The 25,637-nt window shown below is 31.4% G+C and overlaps 1 protein-coding gene across 1 annotated transcript; it reads left to right on the forward strand.

Annotated features, from left to right (window-relative positions):
• The first annotated feature begins 5,837 nt into the window (after positions 1-5,837).
• Positions 5,838-10,845, forward strand: LOC101896552 (uncharacterized). The gene is made up of 2 exons (XM_005192032.4): positions 5,838-5,991; positions 9,913-10,845. Exons 1-2 carry the CDS (start codon positions 5,953-5,955, stop codon positions 10,324-10,326), a joined length of 453 nt encoding a protein of 150 aa, XP_005192089.1. The 5' UTR covers positions 5,838-5,952; the 3' UTR covers positions 10,327-10,845.
• The last annotated feature ends 14,792 nt before the right edge of the window (positions 10,846-25,637 follow it).

The raw sequence follows: 25,637 nt of genomic DNA on the forward strand, positions 1-25,637 counted from the left end.
TTCAATTCGTTGGGAAGCTATGGTGATTTACACAGACGGACGGACGGCAGACAGACGAACAGACATCGCTAAGTCGAGAAATTTGTAAAAATTGTACTAAATTTCTAATATGGAACCATTTGGTTGGATAGAGCTAAACATTTGAAATTTTGTATGAGAATCAAGGTTGGAAAGTAAGTTGGATATATGGAGATGGTTTTGGAAACATGTACTAAGTGTGTGAACTGTACTAAATTTGGAACAGTTTGGTTCAGGGTAAACGGATAAGCTGGAATTCTGGAATTTTGTATGGTTGTACCTGTTGGTAGTAGGGGTGTGATAAAAATATAGTTTTGGAAATGTGTACTACAATTGAACGAAAAGTTCTAAAGAGTTCTAGATTTGATACAATTTGGTATTGGTTGAGCAGATAGTGCCGGAAATCTGAAATTTGGTTTTAGGGTGTAGCCGGAATTTATGGAGGTTTTGGAAATGTTTACTATTATTTTTCAAAAATACTAAATGGTACTAATCCCCAAATTTGATATTGATGTCTCTGTTGGTATCTGGGATTGCGATATGGAGATGGTTTCGGACGGACGATAATTAGCGGGTAAAGTAGACCCTAAATTTTATGTAAGAAATATCCACTAAACCGCGAATATTTTCAATCCCAACCAAATCACAAATACATTAAAAGATCACTTCTGTCCATTACAGTGATGCTAATAGCCAAGAAATCGGATATATAGCAAATAGGTACAATATATATGTAAAAGAATTGATCTTATTTATTCTGTTTATAAATCAAGGACCGCTGGGCCGATTTTCACTATACGCGTCAATTCGGAATGGTCTCTTGCCAGAAAGCGAAAAAATCTAAGAATATCACGGAAATATATACCAATAAAAAAGTGAATATCGTTTGTCGATTTTTTTCAATTTTGTCATATTTTTTATTGCCTGCGATTTTTTCAATTTGACTTACAATTTTGATTGTAAATTTTCTAATTTTTTAAACCCTCACCACTACGCAATTATCGTCCGATTCTCACGAAATTTTGCATGAGGGTAGGGTTAGGGTCAGAATTAAAGCCTATTGTTCTTAAGATGTACATTTAAAGGTGCAAATGGACTAAAAAAAAATAATTTTTTCTAATTTTGTGGTCGCTCTATAGGCCACAATTGAAAACTAATCGACACGGAATTTCGCATCAGAAGAGAGTTAAGGATAGGGAGGAAGTCTAGCATTTTGGATGACCATTGGATTACATTTAGCTGTAAAATATACCACAACTTTCGTGTGAAATTGTTTTGAATACTTAACAACACTACGGTGTGCGTAAATATTGGCCAAATTCTTCGGGTCAAAAAACTAAGGGTAACCTCTGGGCGGGGCTCTTTGACATTAATTCAAAAACGAAATGTTCCAAAATGGATTTGGATATAAGGGGACTTCGATCCAATTGTAGTCTTGTAGGGTATCACATGGTCGGCCCCGCACGACTATAGCCAGCACGAACACTTTCCGAAGAAAAATTAATTAAAACAAGTTAAAACATATCAGTCGAATTTGCCGAGTTCTCTTATGATTATTCAAATTGTTGACCCTCTATGAATTAGGCTCCGAAGGAATGGTCCAATATTGCCCATTTCGTATCGGACGTAAGTAGATATGATATAAATATTGCGACGTGTCAGGTTTGAACTATATCGATTGCTTCTTTCATTTTATTTGAGATACGTGATCAGCAACATCAAGAAAGGCAGATTCTACACTAGCCGAACAGTCTTTTAGTTTTAGTCATACCGTATGTATATTTTCTCAAACTACTGCAGCAAACGAAACAAAACCAAAAACTTTTAAAAATATTGTCGCTTAACTGTACCAACAAAGCCTTTTTCATACAAAATCCTCAGGCCTATTGCTTCTACTGTTTTCTCCTCTTTGATTTTGTACACGATCACCTTCTCCCGCAGTACTACGCAACATTATTTTAATCGATAAGGCTCCCACTCTACCTTTTCAAACAGGATGACTTGATGGAGCGCTCACACATTAAACAAAGAGAGAAGAGTTAACTCGATATAAAACTCTCACTCTTCGAACAATTCCACTCGCGAGTTAGTTTAACTCCCCAGAGAATACGAGCCAACCTTTTTTTCTGGTGAAAATGAAATACACCGGTTCTCTTTTTCTGGTGATTTTTATACCCTCCACCATAGTATGGAGGGTATTTTAAGTTTGTCATTCCGTTTGTAACACCCCGAAATATACATTTTAGACCCCAAAAAGTATATATATTCTTGATCAACATAAAGTTCTATGTCGATTTAGATATGTCCGTCCGTCTGTGCGTCTATCCGTCACTCTAGCTTCCGAAAGAAATGAAGTAGGATGATGAAATTTCACTCAAATGTGTATTATGTCTGCAGGACTTTTGGTATTGAAAATGGGCCATGTAGGTCCTCGTCTTCGTATAGCCCCCATATAACGGTACCTCCTGATATGCGATATTTTGATGATTTTACCGACACTATTTACCGGAATTGTTTCAAATTTGGTATTTGAAGTTCGTAATAGATACTACAGTATTAAACAGAAAATGGGCCATGTAGATTCACGTCTTCGTATAGCTCACATATAACGGTACCTCCCGATATTCGGTATTTCCATGATTTTAGCGACACTTTTTACCGGAACTATTTCAAATTTGGTATTTGCATTTCGTAATGAATACTACAGCCTATGACAGAAAATTGTCTGTGCAGGTCCACGTCTTTGTATAGCCCCCGTATAACGGAATCCCCGATATTCGGTATTTTGATGATTTTAGCGACATTATTTACCCGAAATTATTTCACATTTTGTATTTGAAGTTCGTAATGGATACTGCAGCCTATTCCAGAAAATTATCTGTGCAGGTCCACGTTTTATAACCCCCATGGTACCTCTGATTTGCTGATTCTTGCTACATTATAAACAAATGTTTTTTCAAGTTTCGCATTTGAATATTGTAATATTTTATTGTATTTTCTTCAAAAATTTCCAAATTCGTTCCATATGGTGGAGGGTATTCAAAGTTTGGCCCGGTCGAACTTACTGCTTTTTATCTTGTTACATTTATTTTTTAAATTTAATCGAATGAGAATAAATTGAGATTTGTTTGAATTGGTCACCTTTGACACGACTTATGGCCTTCAAACTCCCACACGATGCTCGAATGTTGCTCTGCGGTATTTTGGCCCATTCTCGGCGAAGTGCTTGATTGAGGTGATCGACACTTTGGTATTTTTTCACAATAGTCTAACGTATTGGTATCCGGAGACTTTGATGGACATTGTGCGCTGGAAATGAATCGAGGAACCCCATTTTGTAACCATTCTTGGGTGGCGCGTGCTAAGTGCGATGGTGCTGAATCCGGAGTTTTCAAAGTCTTCGGCCAAAATTGTTGCGTGCCCAAGCCTTTAATACACCCTCCAGAATATTTTTGCGATAATATTCGGCATTTATTCTGATGCCACGGTCGATTAAGCGATAGCGAGCGAAAAGCGACCATCGGCTGTTATGGCGGCCCACACCATCACCATGGTCAGCGCTGGCCAATTGAAGGTGCACATTTTCAGCTGACCTCTTTGTCAAGTAAACACGATCATTTTGTTTGTTTACAAACTGCTGGACAACGAATGTTTTCTCATCGGAGAAACCCAAATTCGGACGTTCACCACTTTTGGCCAAGCGAAGCAACTCTTTAGCTCTTTAGAGTCCATTTTCTTTTGTTGCGGTGTAAGTTTTTGCACTTTTTGGAATTTCAATGGCTTTACCCTGAGCTAATTTTTCAATATTTGGAATATTGCGATATGTTCAGCTCACGAGCCATTTTTCGGCCACTTTTCGAACCATTTCGGCTGATGTTGCTGTTATCTTCCGTCAACTTCCTTGACGTTGGACTACGCATCTACGACTACATCAGCATAAATGCGATTTAGATCCGCTTGATAGGCTTCCTGATTTAGATGCTCTCTCTTGTATCGTTGGAGCTCTCTTTAGATCATGCAGGTCCTTCCTGACACTCCTGGCTGGGGATGTTCTGTTCACCATATAATTGTTAGGATGATTTCCACGGTAACACTCAAACAGGCACTGCAACAAAAGCATATGCCTATGCTTACGTAAGTGAAGAACCTTCATCTTCTCATGTAAACCATCCAGGAGTCATGTTGCAGTTCTCAGGGCGGCATTCTGGCAGGTCTGAATGTTTTTCCATTGCATAACACTCGTATTCGCAGACCACATCGCATAGCTAATTACAAGGCAGGACAGATTGATTAAATGTGAAAAATTCTATTCTAAGGCTAAATTCTTGTACATTCAAATTTTCAAATAAAAAATCAGGACATTGTTTTATTTTTATGCTGTAGATGAGCACGATTTCGTATAGACCCCATACAACTATATATTTTATTTACCTTTTTCAGGAGAAAATTTTCAATTGAGGAATGTGGAGTTCGCAGTAGGTACTGCTTCCGATAACATAAATTTGCCCATGGAGTTCCCAATAGAACTCTCCTTCTCTGGCAGACAGTTGACTGTTAAGGTCCTCCTCTAGGTCTAGTACTAATTAAAATATAATACTGGACGGAATTTGAAGAAAATTGAGAACTTATTTTATCCTCTTTAAGTGTTATGATTATTATGTGAGACAGGTACCGGAAGGAGCGGGACGATGTTGCCAAGTTTGGAGACTTTTTATGAAAAGGTTTTAAAGAACTTCCAGGCCAAGAATTCATAATTTCTAAAACAATCCCTGACAAAGGATTTTGCATTTCAAGGAGTTTGTTCCAGACTGGGTTTCTGTTGACAAATATTTGAAGCACATTCCGTCTGTTCATCAATCTGTATTTTTATAAAATATTATTTATAATTTTTTACAAAATTTTTTTTTAATTAAATAAAAACCCTTTTTTAGAAAAAATGGCGAATTAAATATTTTCGAGAATTTCCTTGCAATATAAAATCTTGAACTTATTTTGCGATACATCTAGATATTTCATATTTTAATAAATTTTTCACACAGTCAACTATGGCTAATCAAATCTATTTTTTGGTATGACCCCCTTACAACGGAAACTCTACAGTTTTGGTATTTTGCTAAATTTAGCCACTCCTTTTAATAAAATTGTTTGAATTTTGGTAAAATACCATCACCTCTTGTATACAATTAACCTCCTCACAAATGGGCATATCTTCAAACGTCTTACTTTCAAAATAGTAGAGGGTGTTCAAAGTTCGACAGGGCCGAACTTAATAGCTTTTTACTTTCTTAGAAATATTTTCAAGATTTCCCGACTAAAAATCTTGTACTAGAAAAATATTTTTAAAAGTCTTTTTTATGAACATTTACTGCACCTTCTACTTTGTAAATAACACAAAGCATTATTACATTTGGTTAGTATATACAATTCATTTCATTTCAACAAGCAAATATCAATCATTTTGAAAAAAATCATCATCCTGAAAATTATGTTTATTCCCAGTAATATTTATAAACGCAGAACCGAGAGACCAATCAAAACAAACACACAAACAACAGCAATCCAATGCAAATAATAGAAAAAATAAATAAATATGTATCCCGGCTTATCACCAACTATCGCTAGGTCTTCTCAAGAAAACAAAAAATGAAAACCAAACGTATTTGCACAGATAAGATGACACAAAAGGTTCAGATCTCTTTCTTATCAGCTTAAGACTCGGCTGCAGCTTGAACGTCAACCAACAAAGTACAGCACATGTCTCTGGCCTCTGCATGTGTGTCTGTGGGTATGTATGTGTGAATGTCAGGGGGTAGATGAGGAGAATAAATGCTTATATAGCATTTCTTCAATTCCGAATTAAATCAGTTGATTGGGAACCATTCAACGCCACGGTTATAGTTCGAGAGTGAAAGTGCAGAAGATTTCGAAGACACAATGAAATTATTTTTGGCTTTGTTGGCCATTGTTGCCTGTGTAAGTGAGAACAATGACAAAAAAAAAACGCATAAAAATATAATTCACAAAAGAAAACGAAAAAAAAAAGAAAATAAAAGTCAATGCAAAATGAGTGAATGATCTGTGTGAGATCTTTGTTAAAGTCAAGGAATTAAAAAAAAAGTTGACATTCTTACAATATTCAAAAATCTTGAAGAGAGCAATTGAAATACCCTTGTCGCCAAGCAAATGCATTTTTATTAGTGTGTTTATGTTAAGATATGTAGATATGTGGAGTTCGGGATTATTCAAAGAAAAACTAAACTTTTGTCAATCATTTTCGACACTTATTAGCCTCAAAGCATGCAATACTTTATTATACCTTACATCACATAGTGGTGAGGGTATTATGTCTTTTTGCATTTGTTTGTAACACGGAGGAGGAAGTGATATATCCGTAGCTACTTTTGAGCATCTTCATAGAATCACTTTCTGAGTCGATTTATGCATGTCAGTCCGTCTGTCCACGTATTCTTGTGTTGCATTTATTATCCGATTGAGATACAATTTTTTAAACAATATTTGTTTGGCCCATGGACGAACACTATTGAAATTGATGATAATCGGATCAGATTTAAATACAGCTCCCACATATCTTCAACAGATTTCGGCTTAATTGTGCACCAAATGGCTAATATAAGTCCAAATGACCTGAATTTTGGTACATCTGACCGAATTCAATCTAGAAGCAAGTACATCAAATTTAAAGAAAATCGTGTCAGATATAGCTATAGCTCCCATATATATGTTTCATCCGATTTGGGGTTTTAAGTCCCTCACATGCGTAATGTGCACTCCACAAGAATGATATTTGGTACTGAACATCAGATACTTCTCGAAAATATTTCTGTCAAATTTTATCGAGATCGGTTCAGATTAGGATATAGCTCCTGCATGTATCTTAAACCGATTTCGAGTTAATTGCGCAGAAAATGGCCAATATCAGTCCAAATGACCTGCATTTTGGCCGAATTCAGCCTAAAAGCAAGTACATTAAATTTGGTGAAAATCGGTTCAGATATAGCTATAGCTCCCATATACATGTTTCATCCGATTTGGTGTTTAAGTCCCTCACATTCGTAATATGCAATCAACAACAATAATATTTGAAGATAGATTCAGATTTGGATATAGCTCCCATATATATCCTTAATCCGATTTTAGTTTTATTGTGCAAATAATGGCTAATGTCAGCCCAAATGGAGTGCATTTCGGGACGTACTTTTCCATTTTGTGGAACTCGGCTCTGATATACGTTTTTTAATATAATCTTTCTCGAAGCGAAAACCTACACTCTATAGCAATATTATTTGGTATGAAAGATTAAAATGTCTCTGTCAAGTTTAGTGAAAATTGATTCAGAATTGGATATGACTTAGTTCCCTCTGAAACCAAACTATAACTGCTCTAAAGCCAAATGTTGAAAGGTGGTATGATCTACTTCAAATAAATTCTTTTTTTACGGAAGCTCTAAATAGGCATAGTGGTGTAGGGTATCACATAGTCGGCCCCGCCCGAATTATGACTTTTCCTTACTGGTTTATTTTAAGAAGGGCAAATATTCTTTCCACACGTTTACACAAGACAAATTCTCCTGAATCAGAACTGTGTTTTACTACCACGTACATACTGATCCAAAGGTCTTTCTCACCATTTTTTAAAGGCATTAAATTCATACTATTTTTTGAAATTGCAATCTGGTTATGAAAAAAACATAAACTGCATTGTGCGAAGTTAAAAGAACAAAAAAATAAATTATTTTTAATTTTATGTCAATTGACTTATTTCAAATTTTAAACAACCGCCACAAGCACGTGTCAAAATTAGAGAATCGAAAAAGTCAATACTTACATCAGATCTTGAGTTTGGTCAAACATTGAGAATCGCTGACTTGTTTCGCATGTTATAAGGGTTATAAGTACCCAAAATGTTGACCCTTTGTGGAGCAGGTACCAGAAGGAGTGGTCCGATATATTTCATATTTACATCAGATCTCATGTTGTTCGAAATAATAAGATGTCCCAACTTCGAAGCAATCGACTTTTATTCCACATTTTATAAAAGTTATAATTACTCAAAATGTTGACCCTTTATGAGGGATGTGCTTGATGAAGTGGTACTATATATTCCGTATTCACACTTGATCTTGTGTTGATATAACTATGGAAATGTGCCGAATTTAAATGGGATCGGATACTCATTTCTCGTTTTATGAGCTTCATGGTACAAGGTCTTGTGTTAGTAGAAAAATTTGTGTGAAGTTTAGAATGAATGGGAGATATAATTGCTCAAAATCCAGAAGGAGTGGTCCAATATACTCCGTCTTCACACCACATCTTGTTTTAGAAGAATTATTGGGATGTATGAAATTTGAAGATAATCGGACTCGTACGTCTCATTTTATAAGAGCTATGATTATTCTAAATGTTGACCCCTCTTCGGGGAGGTACATATAAGAGCTATGATTATTCTAAATGTTGACCCCTTTTCGGGGAGGTACATATGTCATGGACCGATATTGTCGCATATTCGGGATTTGGAACATTTTTACAAAATGATCATCCGATCAGTTCCTGTTGAATATGGAAAATTATTTTCTGTGAAAATTTTCTGGGGGAAGTACCAGAAGGAGTGAACCTATACTATGGCCATCACCGAAATCGATGGATAATAATAGTACGATGTACCAAGTTTGAATCAAATCTGATGCTTACTTCGAGAGTTATCGTGCGCATCAGCCAGGCAAACAGACAGACGGAAGGACACATTTAGATTGACTCCAAGTGTCCTGAAACGGATTTGGTCCAAAGAGACCTATGGTCTGAAGCCGTTATTTCGATGAGGCACTTTTTGGCCGTATCAAATGATTTATACCCTCACTAGACACGTGGCTGATGGTGTTAGTCATTGATGTTCTGTGGAATGTCTGAAGCGAATTTTTTTTCTGCAAACTTCATATGGAAGGTCACGTCAATACTAAGGTTTATATATACAAACGATGCATTGATTCCTGAGTTACAGTCATTTTAGTGAATTTTTTTCCAAATATGTATTTTGAAAATATCCAAGAATCCTCAAATTTTGTCAACTTTCGTGTGTAGTTGGGTGGTTGTTTATCGACTTAGAATTTTATGCTGATCATGAGTCTATATACTTTATGGGGCCGATGACGAATATCGGGAGTTATCGTTATATGAGGTATACAATGTCATGGACCATTATAGACAATTCTTCCAGGTCGTAGAGAAATTCAATTCAATTTCATTGAAAAATGTGGCTAAAATCATTAAAATACCGAACCTCGATATAAACCAATGTTCACAAATTAGTCTAGGAATTCAAAACCCATTTTTGCTCTTATTTTGCAATTTTTCACACACCGTGGAGATCTAAAAGATCTTAAATATCAACATTAATCGAAATTGAATAGAAAATATGAGAAAGACTAAAAAATATTACGGACGTGACGTAGAGAATGATTCTTAAAGTAATTCACAGCTCATAGTACGTGTGAAAATACACTTATCGGACTTCTAGATCGTGGGAATTTGTATCTTTGTGAGGCTATATTAAACTTCATGTCCGTATGGACGAGCCCGCTTCGTCTGGTCAAAATGTTGACAAAAGTATGCCGAAATTGGACTAAGCGAATGGACCATTTGAGGAGGTGTAGTCCCGGTCTACATTTCGAAGAAATAAACTTCGAACATTAAATTATATGGACCGAGCCAAAAATCTAAATAAAAATGTCTTATTTTTTGCATTTTATGTGTTTTTTTAGAAAATCTTTCCTAAGTTTCATAAAAATTTAGTCGATTTTTTTCTTCTGAAATAAAATTGCATTTATAGCAAACAAAGTAATATATTTCTTCAACATTTCTTAAATAATTTTGTTTGCAGGTCTCGGCCGACGATTGGACACCCAAGACCGCTGATGAAATCAAAACCATCCGCGCTGCTTGCTTGGAAGAAGTTCCACTAACCGAGGAGCAAATGAATCACATGAAATCTTTCGATTTCCCCAATGAGGAAGCTGTACGCAAATACTTGATGTGCACCTCCGTGAAGATGGACATCTTCTGCACCCACCAAGGTTGGCATCCCGATCGTATTGCCAAACAATTCAAAATGGACATGGAAGAGAGTGATGTCAAGAAATTGGCCGATGATTGTGTTGCCAAATACCCCAAGGCCGATAAGGAGAATGATGTTCATGTCTATGAGGTTCACAAGTGTCTTATGGACAGTGAAGTTGGCCAAAAAGTCAAAACCTACATTAAGAAACGTCAAGAACAATTGTCGAAACAGGCCTAAATAAAATGAAAATCTTAAAAACAAGAGTCACTGGGTTATACATATATATCTAGAATATATTAGATTTTTTATGGGAAACTATAGTTTATACATCTCCAATTAAAAATAATGAATGCGTCACATTGTTTACGGGTGGGGTTTAGTTTTCAAAATATGGCTATTTCGAATGATTGTCGAAAACAAGACCAAAACTTTTTTTACATAACTGCCTGACAAAACCACCATCCAATCCAGTCAATTGCAGATTTTATAAAAAATGCACATATATCAAGAACAGCAATTCCATCTATATAGGCGATCATTCTAAATTTCCATATTTTAAAAACTTCATCAAACTTTCTGTGACCGATGTGCGCCAATTCATTTGCCAAATATTTAAATTTAATTCATAAACAAATCAAGTAATCTAAGAACACTAAGAATAACTGTGGAATAATATTATATATATATATACATATATGTTTTTTTAATTATTTTTTAAAAAGCACAAGTAAATAAATGGTTAAGCAAGCTTTAAAATGCGGAGTAGATGATTTATATTTAAATGGGTTTGTATTATAAAGATGGCCAGTTGATTTAAGACCCTTAGCCTATATAAAGCTTCTAAAGAGAATGCGAACGAAAAAAGCTATTCAAAACATAATTTTAAAATTTTTAATTTAATTAGAAATTCGAAAATACCCCAAGGCCGATAAGGAGAATGAGATAAAAAAAAAACTGCCACAAAATTCAGCGCCATAATTTTTAAATTTTATTGAATGAAAGCAAATCATGTCGGAAATAGCATCAAATTTTAGAATAAATTTAGATTTGTTCGAATTGGTCACTTTTGGCACGAATTATGGCATTCAAACAACCAATGAAACCGTCACACGCTTGAGGTGATCGACACTTTGGCATTTTTTAGTGCCAACCTTGATTTCCAAAATACTCCAGACACAATAGTCCGACGGATTGGTATCCGGAGATTGTGGTGGCCATTGTGCCTCATTTTTTAACCATTCATGGGTGGCGCGTACTGAGTCCTGTTTGAATGTCCAAGGTCTGCGGCCAAAATGTTTGCATGCCCAAGGCTTTAATTCACTCTCCAGAATATTTTCGCGATAATATTCGGCATTTATTCTGATGTCACGGTCGATTAATACGAGCGGAGAGCTATCATCGGCTGTTATGGCGGCCCACACCATCACCATGGCTGGCGCTTGAGTTCTGGTGGCCAACCTAATTCGCACATTTTCAGCTGACCTCTTTGGCAAGTAAAGACGATAATTTTGTTTGTTTACAAACTCCTGGACAACGAATGTTTTCTCATAGGAGAAAACCAAATTCGGCAGTTCACAACTTTCGGCCAAGCGAAGCAACTATTTAGCTCTTTTGAGTCTATTTTCTTTCTGTTGCGGTGTAAATTCTTGCACTTTTTGGAATTTCAATGGCTTTACCCCGAGCTAATGTTTTAGTATTTGCCGAATGGAATATTGCGATATGTTCAGCTCACGAGCCATTTTTTTGGCCACTGCGACGCGGGTTTCGATCAAGTTGCTTTTTTACTTTTCGAAACATTTCTACTGATGTTGCTGTTTTTTTCTGCCCACATCCTTGACGTCGGGCTACGCTACCAGTATCACGGTAATGAGCGATGATACAAGACATAAAAGATTTATTCACATTTAAATGCTGGAGTGCTAGCCATATATAAAGAAATCACACTATCATGCTTGAATTGAATATAATGAGCTGTCACTGGAATATTTTTAAGATCTGTCGGATGAGTGGCTTGGAAATGACAGCAGTCTGAAATTGGTTGCAGTTTTTCCATCTCATCTCAAGAAAATTATATGGGGTTTATTTTTTTTTTTTTGCAAAAATCGTCAGGTTTTTTTTTAATTTATAATTGAACGGAATTGTCGATCTTTGGACATGATCTTGTTTTCATATCATATCTCCGTGGGAAATTGGTAATTTAATAACAGATGATTTTTTTTGGTTAAAAAGTATTAGTCGGTTTTGCCGGCAAATGTATACCTCAGCCAATTTTGACTTCTGTTATGATTATTCAAAATGTTGTCCCTTTATGGAATAGGGGCCGAAGGAATGGATAGTATCGTATCGGACCTGAATAAATATGATATAAATATTGCGACGTATTAGTCTATATTGTTTGCTTCCTTCCCTTTATATGAAATATGTGCCAGACATGGTACAATCGACTGAAGCATTCCACTTTTAATACTTCATATAATACAGATAAAATATTGGTATGGCATGTGATATCATAAATTCCATATTCATCTCAGGTTTCTGAGAGATATACTCAGATATAGCAAATTGTAAAGAATTGCTGACTTGGATACAAACGGATTCTTATTTCGGAGTTTATGATCGTTTTGGTTAATTAAAAAAAAAAACTTTGACCCTTTGTAGGGGAGATAACAGAAGGTATGGTCCGATCTCTACCATCTTTATAACAGATCATGTATAAATAGAAATATTGAGATGTGCCAGCTCTGAATGGAATCGGATGTTCATTTCGCATTTTATGAACTTCATGGATAATCAAAATTTTGATCCTTTGTGGGGAGGTATCAGAAGGAGTGTACTGATATGTCCCATCTTCATATCAGACCTTGCTTTAATAAAAGTACTGTGATGTGTGTAATTAAAAAATAATGGGACTCTTGCATCACATTTTATAAGAGCTATAATTATAATTCTGACTCTTTGTGGGTGAGATACTTGTTGGAGTGAATCGATGATATTGTCCATTTTCATACCTGACCTAGCACCGATGGAAGTAATAGGATTTGATGGAAGTATTTAGTCATGAAATATTAAATATTTTAAAATGGCCATACCTACATAACTCCTTGAGTTTTCAGCGTTTTTAGCTATTATTTGTGATCACTTTTTAGGCGTGAATTATTGCATACTTTAAAATGGCCATAACTCCTTAAATATTGAGTTTTCAGCGTTTTTAGCTATTATTTGTGATCACTTTCTCAGGGATAAATTATTCCATATTTTAAAATAGCCATAACTCCTTAAATATTGAGTTTTCAGCGTTTTTAGCTATTATTTGTGATCACTTTTTTAGGCATGAATTATTGCATACTTTAAAATGGCTATAACTCCTTAAATATTGAGTTTTCAGCGTTTTTAGCTATTATTTGTGATCACCTTTTTAGGCATGAATTATTGAATATATTAAAATGGCCATAACTCTGTAAATATTGAGTTTTCAGCGTTTTTAGCTATTATTTGTGATCACTTTTTTAGGCATGAATTATTGAATATTTTAAAATGGTCATAACTCCTTAAATATTGAGTTTTCAGCGTTCTTAGCTATTATTTGTGATCACTTTTTTAGGCATGTATTATAAAATATTTTAAAATGGCCATAACTCCTTAAATATTGAGTTTTCAGCGTTTTTAGCTATTATTTGTGATCACTTTTAAAGGCATGAATTATTAAATATTTTAAAATGGTCATAACTCCTTAAATATTGAGTTTTCAGCGTTCTTAGCTATTATTTGTGATCACTTTTTTAGGCATGAATTATTGAATATTTTAAAATGGTCATAACTCCTTAAATATTGAGTTTTCAGCGTTTTTAGCTATTATTTGTGATCACTTTTTTAGGCATGAGTTATTGAATATTTTAAAATGGTCATAACTCCTTAAATATTGAGTTTTCAGCCTTTTTAGTCATTATTTGTGATCATTTTTTTAGGAATGAATTATTGAATATTTTAAAATGGCCATAACTCCTTAAATATTGAGTTTTCAGCGTTTTTAGCTTTTATTTGGGATCACTTTTTTAGGCATGAGTTATTAAATACTTTAAAATGGCCATAACTCCTTAACAATTGCGTTTTCAGCGTTTTTAGCTATTATTTGTGATCACTTTTTTAGGCATGAATTATTGAATATTTTAAAATGGCCATAACTCCTTAAATATTGAGTTTTCAGCGTGTTTAACTATTATTTGTGATCACTTTTCTAGGCATGAATTATTAAATATTTTAAAAAGGCATAACTCCTTAAATATTGAGTTTTTAGCGTTTTTAGCTATTATTTGTGATCACTTTCTTAGGCATGAGTTATTGAATATTTTAAAATGGCCATAACTTCTCAAATATTGAGTTTTCAGCCTTTTTAGCTATTATTTGTGATCACTTTTTAGGCATGAGTTATCGAATATTTTAAAATGGCCATAACTCTTTAAATATTGAGTTTTCAGGGTTTTTGGCTATTATTTGTGTTTTATTATATTTTAAATATGGCCATAACTCCTTAAATATTGAGTTTTCAGCGTTTTTAGCTATTATTTGTGATCACTTTTCTAGGCATGAATTATTCCATACTGTAAAATGGCCATAACTCCTTAAATATTGAGTTTTCAGCGTTTTTAGCTATTATTTGTGATCACTTTTTTAGGCATGAATTATTGAATATATTAAAATGGCCATAACTCTGTAAATATTGAGTTTTCAGCGTTTTTAGCTATTATTTGTGATCACTTTTTTAGGCATGAATTATTGAATATTTTAAAATGGTCATAACTCCTTAAATATTGAGTTTTCAGCGTTTTTAGCTATTATTTGTAATCACTTTTTTAGGGATAAATTATTCCATATTTTAAAATGGCCATAACTCCTTAAATATTGAGTTTTCAGCGTTTTTAGCTATTATTTGTGATCACTTTTTTAGGCATGAATTATTAAATATTTTAAAATGGCCATAACTCCTTAAATATTGAGTTTTCAGCGTTTTTAGCTATTATTTGTGATCACTTTTTTAGGCATGAATTATAAAATATTTTAAAATGGCCATAACTCCTTAAATATTGAGTTTTCAGCGTTTTTAGCTATTATTTGTGATCACTTTTTTAGGCATGAATTATAAAATATTTTAAAATGGCCATAACTCCTTAAATATTGAGTATTCAGCGTTTTTAGCCATTAATTGTGATCACTTTTTTAGGCAGGAATTATTCCATGCTTTAAAATGGCCATAACTCCTTAAATATTGAGTTTTTAGCGTTTTTAGCTATTATTTGCGATCACTTTTTTAGGCATGAATTATTCCATATTTTAAAATGGCCATAACTCCATAAATATTGAGATTTCAGCGTTTTTAGCTATTATTTGTGATCACTTTTTTAGGCATGAATTATAAAATATTTTAAAATGGCCATAACTCCTTAAATATTGAGTTTTCAGCGTTTTTAGCTATTATTTGTGATCACTTTTTTAGGCATGAATTATTAAATATTTTAAAATGGCCATAACTCCTTAAATATTGAGTTTTCAGACTTTTTAGCTATTATTTGTGATCACTTTTTTAGGCATGAATTATTCCATACTTTAAAATGGCCACAACTCCTTAAATATTGAGTTTTCAGCGTTTTTAGCTATTATTTGTGATCACTTTTTTAGGCATGAATTATTCCATACTTTAAAATGGCCACAACTCCTTAAATATTGAGTTTTCAGCGTTTTTAGCTATTATTTGTGATCACTTTTTTAGGCATGAATTATTCCATACTTTAAAATGGCCATAACTCCTTAAATATTGAGTTTTCAGCGTTTTTAGCTATTATTTATGATCACTTTTTTAGGCATGAATTATTAAATATTTTAAAATGGCCATAACTCCTTTTCAGCGTTTTTAGCTATTATTTGTGATCACTTGTTTAGGCATGTATTATAAAATATTTTAAAATGGCCATAACTCCTTTAATATAGAGTTTTCAGCGTTTTTAGCTATTATTTGTGATCACTTTTTTAGGCATGAATTATTGAATATATTAAAATGGCCATAACTCTGTAAATATTGAGTTTTCAGCGTTTTTAGCTATTATTTGTGATCACTTTTTTAGGCATGAATTATTGAATATTTTAAAATGGTCATAACTCCTTAAATATTGAGTTTTCAGCGTTTTTAGCTATTATTTGTAATCACTTTTTTAGGGATAAATTATTCCATATTTTAAAATGGCCATAACTCCTTAAATATTGAGTTTTCAGCGTTTTTAGCTATTATTTGTGATCACTTTTTTAGGCATGAATTATTAAATATTTTAAAATGGCCATAACTCCTTAAATATTGAGTTTTCAGCGTTTTTAGCTATTATTTGTGATCACTTTTTTAGGCATGAATTATAAAATATTTTAAAATGGCCATAACTCCTTAAATATTGAGTTTTCAGCGTTGTTAGCTATTATTTGTGATCACTTTTTTAGGCATGAATTATAAAATATTTTAAAATGGCCATAACTCCTTAAATATTGAGTATTCAGCGTTTTTAGCCATTAATTGTGATCACTTTTTTAGGCAGGAATTATTCCATGCTTTAAAATGGCCATAACTCCTTAAATATTGAGTTTTTAGCGTTTTTAGCTATTATTTGCGATCACTTTTTTAGGCATGAATTATTAAATATTTTAAAATGGTCATAACTCTTTAAATATTGAGTTTTCAGCGTTTTTAGCTATTATTTGTGATCACTTTTTTAGGCATGAATTATTCCATATTTTAAAATGGCCATAACTCCATAAATATTGAGATTTCAGCGTTTTTAGCTATTATTTGTGATCACTTTTTTAGGCATGAATTATAAAATATTTTAAAATGGCCATAACTCCTTAAATATTGAGTTTTCAGCGTTTTTAGCTATTATTTGTGATCACTTTTTTAGGCATGAATTATTAAATATTTTAAAATGGCCATAACTCCTTAAATATTGAGTTTTCAGACTTTTTAGCTATTATTTGTGATCACTTTTTTAGGCATGAATTATTCCATACTTTAAAATGGCCACAACTCCTTAAATATTGAGTTTTCAGCGTTTTTAGCTATTATTTGTGATCACTTTTTTAGGCATGAATTATTCCATACTTTAAAATGGCCACAACTCCTTAAATATTGAGTTTTCAGCGTTTTTAGCTATTATTTGTGATCACTTTTTTAGGCATGAATTATTCCATACTTTAAAATGGCCATAACTCCTTAAATATTGAGTTTTCAGCGTTTTTAGCTATTATTTATGATCACTTTTTTAGGCATGAATTATTAAATATTTTAAAATGGCCATAACTCCTTTTCAGCGTTTTTAGCTATTATTTGTGATCACTTGTTTAGGCATGTATTATAAAATATTTTAAAATGGCCATAACTCCTTTAATATAGAGTTTTCAGCGTTTTTAGCTATTATTTGTGATCACTTTTTTAAGCATGAATTATGGAATATTTTAAAATGGTCATAACTCCTTAAATATTGAGTTTTCAGCGTTTTTAGCTATTATTTGTGATCACTTTTTTAGGGATGAAATATTCCATACTTTAAAATGGCCATAACTCCTTAAATATTGAGTTTTCAGCGTTTTTAGCTATTATTTGTGATCACTTTTTAGGCGTGAATTATTGCATACTTTAAAATGGCCATAACTCCTTAAATATTGAGTTTTCAGCGTTTTTAGCTATTATTTGTGATCACTTTCTCAGGGATAAATTATTCCATATTTTAAAATAGCCATAACTCCTTAAATATTGAGTTTTCAGCGTTTTTAGCTATTATTTGTGATCACTTTTTTAGGCATGAATTATTGCATACTTTAAAATGGCTATAACTCCTTAAATATTGAGTTTTCAGCGTTTTTAGCTATTATTTGTGATCACTTTTTTAGGCATGAATTATTGAATATATTAAAATGGCCATAACTCTGTAAATATTGAGTTTTCAGCGTTTTTAGCTATTATTTGTGATCACTTTTTTAGGCATGAATTATTGAATATTTTAAAATGGTCATAACTCCTTAAATATTGAGTTTTCAGCGTTCTTAGCTATTATTTGTGATCACTTTTTTAGGCATGTATTATAAAATATTTTAAAATGGCCATAACTCCTTAAATATTGAGTTTTCAGCGTTTTTAGCTATTATTTGTGATCACTTTTTAAGGCATGAATTATTAAATATTTTAAAATGGCCATAACTCCTTAAATATTGAGTTTTCAGCGTTTTTAGCTATTATTTGTGATCACTTTTTTAGGCATGAATTATTAAATATTTTAAAATGGCCATAACTCCTTAAATATTGAGTATTCAGCGTTTTTAGCCGTTAATTGTGATCACTTTTTTAGGCAGGAATTATTCCATGTTTTAAAATGGCCACAACTCCTTAAATATTGAGTTTTTAGCGTTTTTAGCTATTATTTGCGATCACTTTTTTAGGCATGAATTATTAAATATTTTAAAATGGCCATAACTCCTTAAATATTGAGTTTTCAGCGTTTTTAGCTATTATTTGTGATCACTTTTTTAGGCATGAATTATTCCATACTTTAAAATGGCCATAACTCCTTAAATATTGAGTTTTCAGCGTTTTTAGCTATTATTTGTGATCACTTTTTTAGGCATGAATTATTAAATATTTTAAAATGGCCATAACTCCTTAAATATTGAGTTTTCAGCGTTTTTAGCTATTATTTGTGATCACGTTTTTAGGCATGAATTATTCCATATTTTAAAATGGCCATAACTCCTTAAATATTGAGTTTTCAGCGTTTTTAGCTATTATTTGTGATCATTTTTTTGGCATGAACTATAAAATATTTTAAAATGGCCATAACTCCTTAAATATTGAGTTTTCAGCGTTTTTAGCTATTATTTGTGATCACTTTTTTAGGCATGAATTATTAAATAATTTAAAATGGCCATATCTCCTTAATTGTTGAGTTTTCAGCGTTTTTAGCTATTATTTGTGATCACTTTTTTAGGCATGAATTATAAAATATTTTAAAATGGCCATAACTCCTTAAATATTGAGTTTTCAGCGTTTTTAGCTATTATTTGTGATCACTTTTTTAGGCATGAATTATAAAATATTTTAAAATGGCCACAACTCCTTAAATATTGAGTTTTCAGACTTTTTAGCTATTATTTGTGATCACTTTTTTAGGCATGAATTATTCCATACTTTAAAATGTCCACAACTCCTTAAATATTGAGTTTTTAGCTATTATTTGTGATCACTTTTTTAGGCATGAATTATTCCATACTTTGAAATGGCCACAACTCCTTAAATATTGAGTTTTCAGCGTTTTTAGCTATTATTTGTGATCACTTTTTTAGGCATGAATTATTAAATATTTTAAAATGGCCATAACTCCTTAAATATTGAGTTTTCAGCGTTTTTAGCTATTATTTGTGATCACTTGTTTAGGCATGTATTATAAAATATTTTAAAATGGCCATAACTCCTTAAATATTGAGTTTTCAGCGTTTTTAGCTATTATTTGTGATCACTTTTTTAGGGATGAAATATTCCATACTTTAAAATGGCCATAACTCCTTAAATATTAAGTTTTCAGCGTTTTTAGCTATTATTTGTGATCACTTTTTTAGGCATGAATTATTCCATAATTTAAAATGGCCATAACTCCTTAAATATTGAGTTTTCAGCGTTTTTAGCTATTATTTGTAATCACTTTTTTAGACATGAATTATTAAATATTTTAAAATGGCCATAACTCCTTAAATATTGAGTTTCCAGCGTTTTTAGCTATTATTTGTGATCACTTCTTTAGGCATGAATTATTCCATACTTTAAAATGGCCATAACTCCTTAAATATTGAGTTTTCAGCGTTTTTAGCTATTATTTGTGATCACTTTTTTAGGCATGAATTATTAAATATTTTAAAATGGCCATAACTCCTTAAATATTGAGTTTTCAGCGTTTTTAGCTATTATTTGTGATCACTTTTTTAGGCATGAATTATGTTTTTAGCTATTATTTGTGATCACTTTTTTAGGCATGAATTATTAAATATTTTAAAATGTCCATAACTCCTTAAATATTGAGTTTTCAGCGTTTTTAGCTATTATTTGTGATCACTTTTTAGGCATGAATTATTAAATATTTTAAAATGTCCATAACTCCTTAAATATTGAGTTTTCAGCGTTTTTAGCTATTATTTGTGATCACTTTTCTAGGCATGAATTATTGCATACTTTAAAATGGCCATAACTCCTTAAATATTGAGTTTTCAGCGTTTTTAGCTATTATTTGTGATCACTTTTCTAGGCATGAATTATTCCATACTTTAAAATGGCCATAACTCCTTAAATATTGAGTTTTCAGCGTTTTTAGCTATTATTTGTGATCACTTTTTTAGGCATGAATTATTAAATATTTTAAAATGGCCATAACTCCTTAAATATTGAGTTTTCAGCGTTTTTAGCTATTATTTGTAATCACTTTTTTAGGGATAAATTATTCCATATTTTAAAATGGCCATAACTCCTTAAATATTGAGTTTTCAGCGTTTTTAGCTATTATTTGTGATCACTTTTTTAGGCATGAATTATTAAATATTTTAAAATGGCCATAACTCCTTAAATATTGAGTTTTCAGCGTTTTTAGCTATTATTTGTGATCACTTTTTTAGGCATGAATTATAAAATATTTTAAAATGGCCATAACTCCTTAAATATTGAGTTTTCAGCGTTTTTAGCTATTATTTGTGATCACTTTTTTAGGCATGAATTATAAAATATTTTAAAATGGCCATAACTCCTTAAATATTGAGTATTCAGCGTTTTTAGCCATTAATTGTGATCACTTTTTTAGGCAGGAAATATTCCATGCTTTAAAATGGCCATAACTCCTTAAATATTGAGTTTTTAGCGTTTTTAGCTATTATTTGCGATCACTTTTTTAGGCATGAATTATTAAATATTTTAAAATGGTCATAACTCTTTAAATATTGAGTTTTCAGCGTTTTTAGCTATTATTTGTGATCACTTTTTTAGGCATGAATTATTCCATATTTTAAAATGGCCATAACTCCATAAATATTGAGATTTCAGCGTTTTTAGCTATTATTTGTGATCACTTTTTTAGGCATGAATTATAAAATATTTTAAAATGGCCATAACTCCTTAAATATTGAGTTTTCAGCGTTTTTAGCTATTATTTGTGATCACTTTTTTAGGCATGAATTATTAAATATTTTAAAATGGCCATAACTCCTTAAATATTGAGTTTTCAGACTTTTTAGCTATTATTTGTGATCACTTTTTTAGGCATGAATTATTCCATACTTTAAAATGGCCACAACTCCTTAAATATTGAGTTTTCAGCGTTTTTAGCTATTATTTGTGATCACTTTTTTAGGCATGAATTATTCCATACTTTAAAATGGCCACAACTCCTTAAATATTGAGTTTTCAGCGTTTTTAGCTATTATTTGTGATCACTTTTTTAGGCATGAATTATTCCATACTTTAAAATGGCCATAACTCCTTAAATATTGAGTTTTCAGCGTTTTTAGCTATTATTTGTGATCACTTTTTTAGGCATGAATTATTAAATATTTTAAAATGGCCATAACTCCTTAAATATTGAGTTTTCAGCGTTTTTAGCTATTATTTGTGATCACTTTTTTAGGCATGAATTATTAAATATTTTAAAATGGCCATAACTCCTTAAATATTGAGTTTTCAGCGTTTTTAGCTATTATTTGTGATCACTTGTTTAGGCATGTATTATAAAATATTTTAAAATGACCATAACTCCTTTAATATAGAGTTTTCAGCGTTTTTAGCTATTATTTGTGATCACTTTTTTAAGCATGAATTATTGAATATTTTAAAATGGTCATAACTCCTTAAATATTGAGTTTTCAGCGTTTTTAGCTATTATTTGTGATCACTTTTTTAGGGATGAAATATTCCATACTTTAAAATGGCCATAACTCCTTAAATATTGAGTTTTCAGCGTTTTTAGCTATTATTTGTGATCACTTTTTAGGCGTGAATTATTGCATACTTTAAAATGGCCATAACTCCTTAAATATTGAGTTTTCAGCGTTTTTAGCTATTATTTGTGATCACTTTCTCAGGGATAAATTATTCCATATTTTAAAATAGCCATAACTCCTTAAATATTGAGTTTTCAGCGTTTTTAGCTATTATTTGTGATCACTTTTTTAGGCATGAATTATTGCATACTTTAAAATGGCTATAACTCCTTAAATATTGAGTTTTCAGCGTTTTTAGCTATTATTTGTGATCACTTTTTTAGGCATGAATTATTGAATATATTAAAATGGCCATAACTCTGTAAATATTGAGTTTTCAGCGTTTTTAGCTATTATTTGTGATCACTTTTTTAGGCATGAATTATTGAATATTTTAAAATGGTCATAACTCCTTAAATATTGAGTTTTCAGCGTTCTTAGCTATTATTTGTGATCACTTTTTTAGGCATGTATTATAAAATATTTTAAAATGGCCATAACTCCTTAAATATTGAGTTTTCAGCGTTTTTAGCTATTATTTGTGATCACTTTTTAAGGCATGAATTATTAAATATTTTAAAATGGCCATAACTCCTTAAATATTGAGTTTTCAGCGTTTTTAGCTATTATTTGTGATCACTTTTTTAGGCATGAATTATAAAATATTTTAAAATGGCCATAACTCCTTAAATATTGAGTTTTCAGCGTTTTTAGCTATTATTTGTGATCACTTTTTTAGGCATGAATTATTAAATATTTTAAAATGGCCATAACTCCTTAAATATTGAGTATTCAGCGTTTTTAGCCGTTAATTGTGATCACTTTTTTAGGCAGGAATTATTCCATGTTTTAAAATGGCCACAACTCCTTAAATATTGAGTTTTTAGCGTTTTTAGCTATTATTTGCGATCACTTTTTTAGGCATGAATTATTAAATATTTTAAAATGGCCATAACTCCTTAAATATTGAGTTTTCAGCGTTTTTAGCTATTATTTGTGATCACTTTTTTAGGCATGAATTATTCCATACTTTAAAATGGCCATAACTCCTTAAATATTGAGTTTTCAGCGTTTTAAGCTATTATTTGTGATCACTTTTTTAGGCATGAATTATTAAATATTTTAAAATGGCCATAACTCCTTAAATATTGAGTTTTCAGCGTTTTTAGCTATTATTTGTGATCACGTTTTTAGGCATGAATTATTGAATATTTTAAAATGGCCATAACTCCTTAAATATTGAGTTTTCAGCGTTTTTAGCTATTATTTATGATCACTTTTTTAGGGATGAAATATTCCATACTTTAAAATGGCCATAACTCCTTAAATATTGAGTTTTCAGCGTTTTTAGCTATTATTTGTGATCACTTTTTAGGCGTGAATTATTGCATACTTTAAAATGGCCATAACTCCTTAAATATTGAGTTTTCAGCGTTTTTAGCTATTATTTGTGATCACTTTCTCAGGGATAAATTATTCCATATTTTAAAATAGCCATAACTCCTTAAATATTGAGTTTTCAGCGTTTTTAGCTATTATTTGTGATCACTTTTTTAGGCATGAATTATTGCATACTTTAAAATGGCTATAACTCCTTAAATATTGAGTTTTCAGCGTTTTTAGCTATTATTTGTGATCACTTTTTTAGGCATGAATTATTGAATATATTAAAATGGCCATAACTCTGTAAATATTGAGTTTTCAGCGTTTTTAGCTATTATTTGTGATCACTTTTTTAGGCATGAATTATTGAATATTTTAAAATGGTCATAACTCCTTAAATATTGAGTTTTCAGCGTTCTTAGCTATTATTTGTGATCACTTTTTTAGGCATGTATTATAAAATATTTTAAAATGGCCATAACTCCTTAAATATTGAGTTTTCAGCGTTTTTAGCTATTATTTGTGATCACTTTTTAAGGCATGAATTATTAAATATTTTAAAATGGCCATAACTCCTTAAATATTGAGTTTTCAGCGTTTTTAGCTATTATTTGTGATCACTTTTTTAGGCATGAATTATAAAATATTTTAAAATGGCCATAACTCCTTAAATATTGAGTTTTCAGCGTTTTTAGCTATTATTTGTGATCACTTTTTTAGGCATGAATTATTAAATATTTTAAAATGGCCATAACTCCTTAAATATTGAGTATTCAGCGTTTTTAGCCGTTAATTGTGATCACTTTTTAGGCAGGAATTATTCCATGTTTTAAAATGGCCACAACTCCTTAAATATTGAGTTTTTAGCGTTTTTAGCTATTATTTGCGATCACTTTTTTAGGCATGAATTATTAAATATTTTAAAATGGCCATAACTCCTTAAATATTGAGTTTTCAGCGTTTTTAGCTATTATTTGTGATCACTTTTTTAGGCATGAATTATTCCATACTTTAAAATGGCCATAACTCCTTAAATATTGAGTTTTCAGCGTTTTTAGCTATTATTTGTGATCACTTTTTTAGGCATGAATTATTAAATATTTTAAAATGGCCATAACTCCTTAAATATTGAGTATTCAGCGTTTTTAGCCGTTAATTGTGATCACTTTTTTAGGCAGGAATTATTCCATGTTTTAAAATGGCCACAACTCCTTAAATATTGAGTTTTTAGCGTTTTTAGCTATTATTTGCGATCACTTTTTTAGGCATGAATTATTAAATATTTTAAAATGGCCATAACTCCTTAAATATTGAGTTTTCAGCGTTTTTAGCTATTATTTGTGATCACTTTTTTAGGCATGAATTATTCCATACTTTAAAATGGCCATAACTCCTTAAATATTGAGTTTTCAGCGTTTTTAGCTATTATTTGTGATCACTTTTTTAGGCATGAATTATTAAATATTTTAAAATGGCCATAACTCCTTAAATATTGAGTTTTCAGCGTTTTTAGCTATTATTTGTGATCACGTTTTTAGGCATGAATTATTCCATATTTTAAAATGGCCATAACTCCTTAAATATTGAGTTTTCATCGTTTTTAGCTATTATTTGTGATCATTTTTTTTGGCATGAACTATAAAATATTTTAAAATGGCCATAACTCCTTAAATATTGAGTTTTCAGCGTTTTTAGCTATTATTTGTGATCACTTTTTTAGGCATGAATTATTAAATATTTTAAAATGGCCATAACTCCTTAAATATTGAGTTTTCAGCGTTTTTAGCTATTATTTGTGATCACTTTTTTAGGCATGAATTATAAAATATTTTAAAATGGCCATAACTCCTTAAATATTGAGTTTTCAGACTTTTTAGCTATTATTTGTGATCACTTTTTTAGGCATGAATTATTCCATACTTTAAAATGTCCACAACTCCTTAAATATTGAGTTTTCAGCGTTTTTAGCTATTATTTGTGATCACTTTTTTAGGCATGAATTATTCCATACTTTGAAATGGCCACAACTCCTTAAATATTGAGTTTTCAGCGTTTTTAGCTATTATTTGTGATCACTTTTTTAGGCATGAATTATTCCATACTTTAAAATGGCCATAACTCCTTAA

Source organism: Musca domestica, unplaced genomic scaffold (assembly GCF_030504385.1).
Source record: "Musca domestica strain aabys unplaced genomic scaffold, Musca_domestica.polishedcontigs.V.1.1 1, whole genome shotgun sequence".
NCBI classification, from domain to species: Eukaryota; Metazoa; Arthropoda; class Insecta; order Diptera; family Muscidae; genus Musca; species Musca domestica.

Coding starts and splice junctions, on each gene's coding strand:
- LOC101896552 (XM_005192032.4), top strand. CDS start 5,953: ATGAAATTATTTTTGGCTTTGTTGGCCATTGTTGCCTGT. Junction 5,992..9,912: donor TGTTGGCCATTGTTGCCTGT/GTAAGTGAGAAC, acceptor TTTTGTTTGCAG/GTCTCGGCCGACGATTGGAC.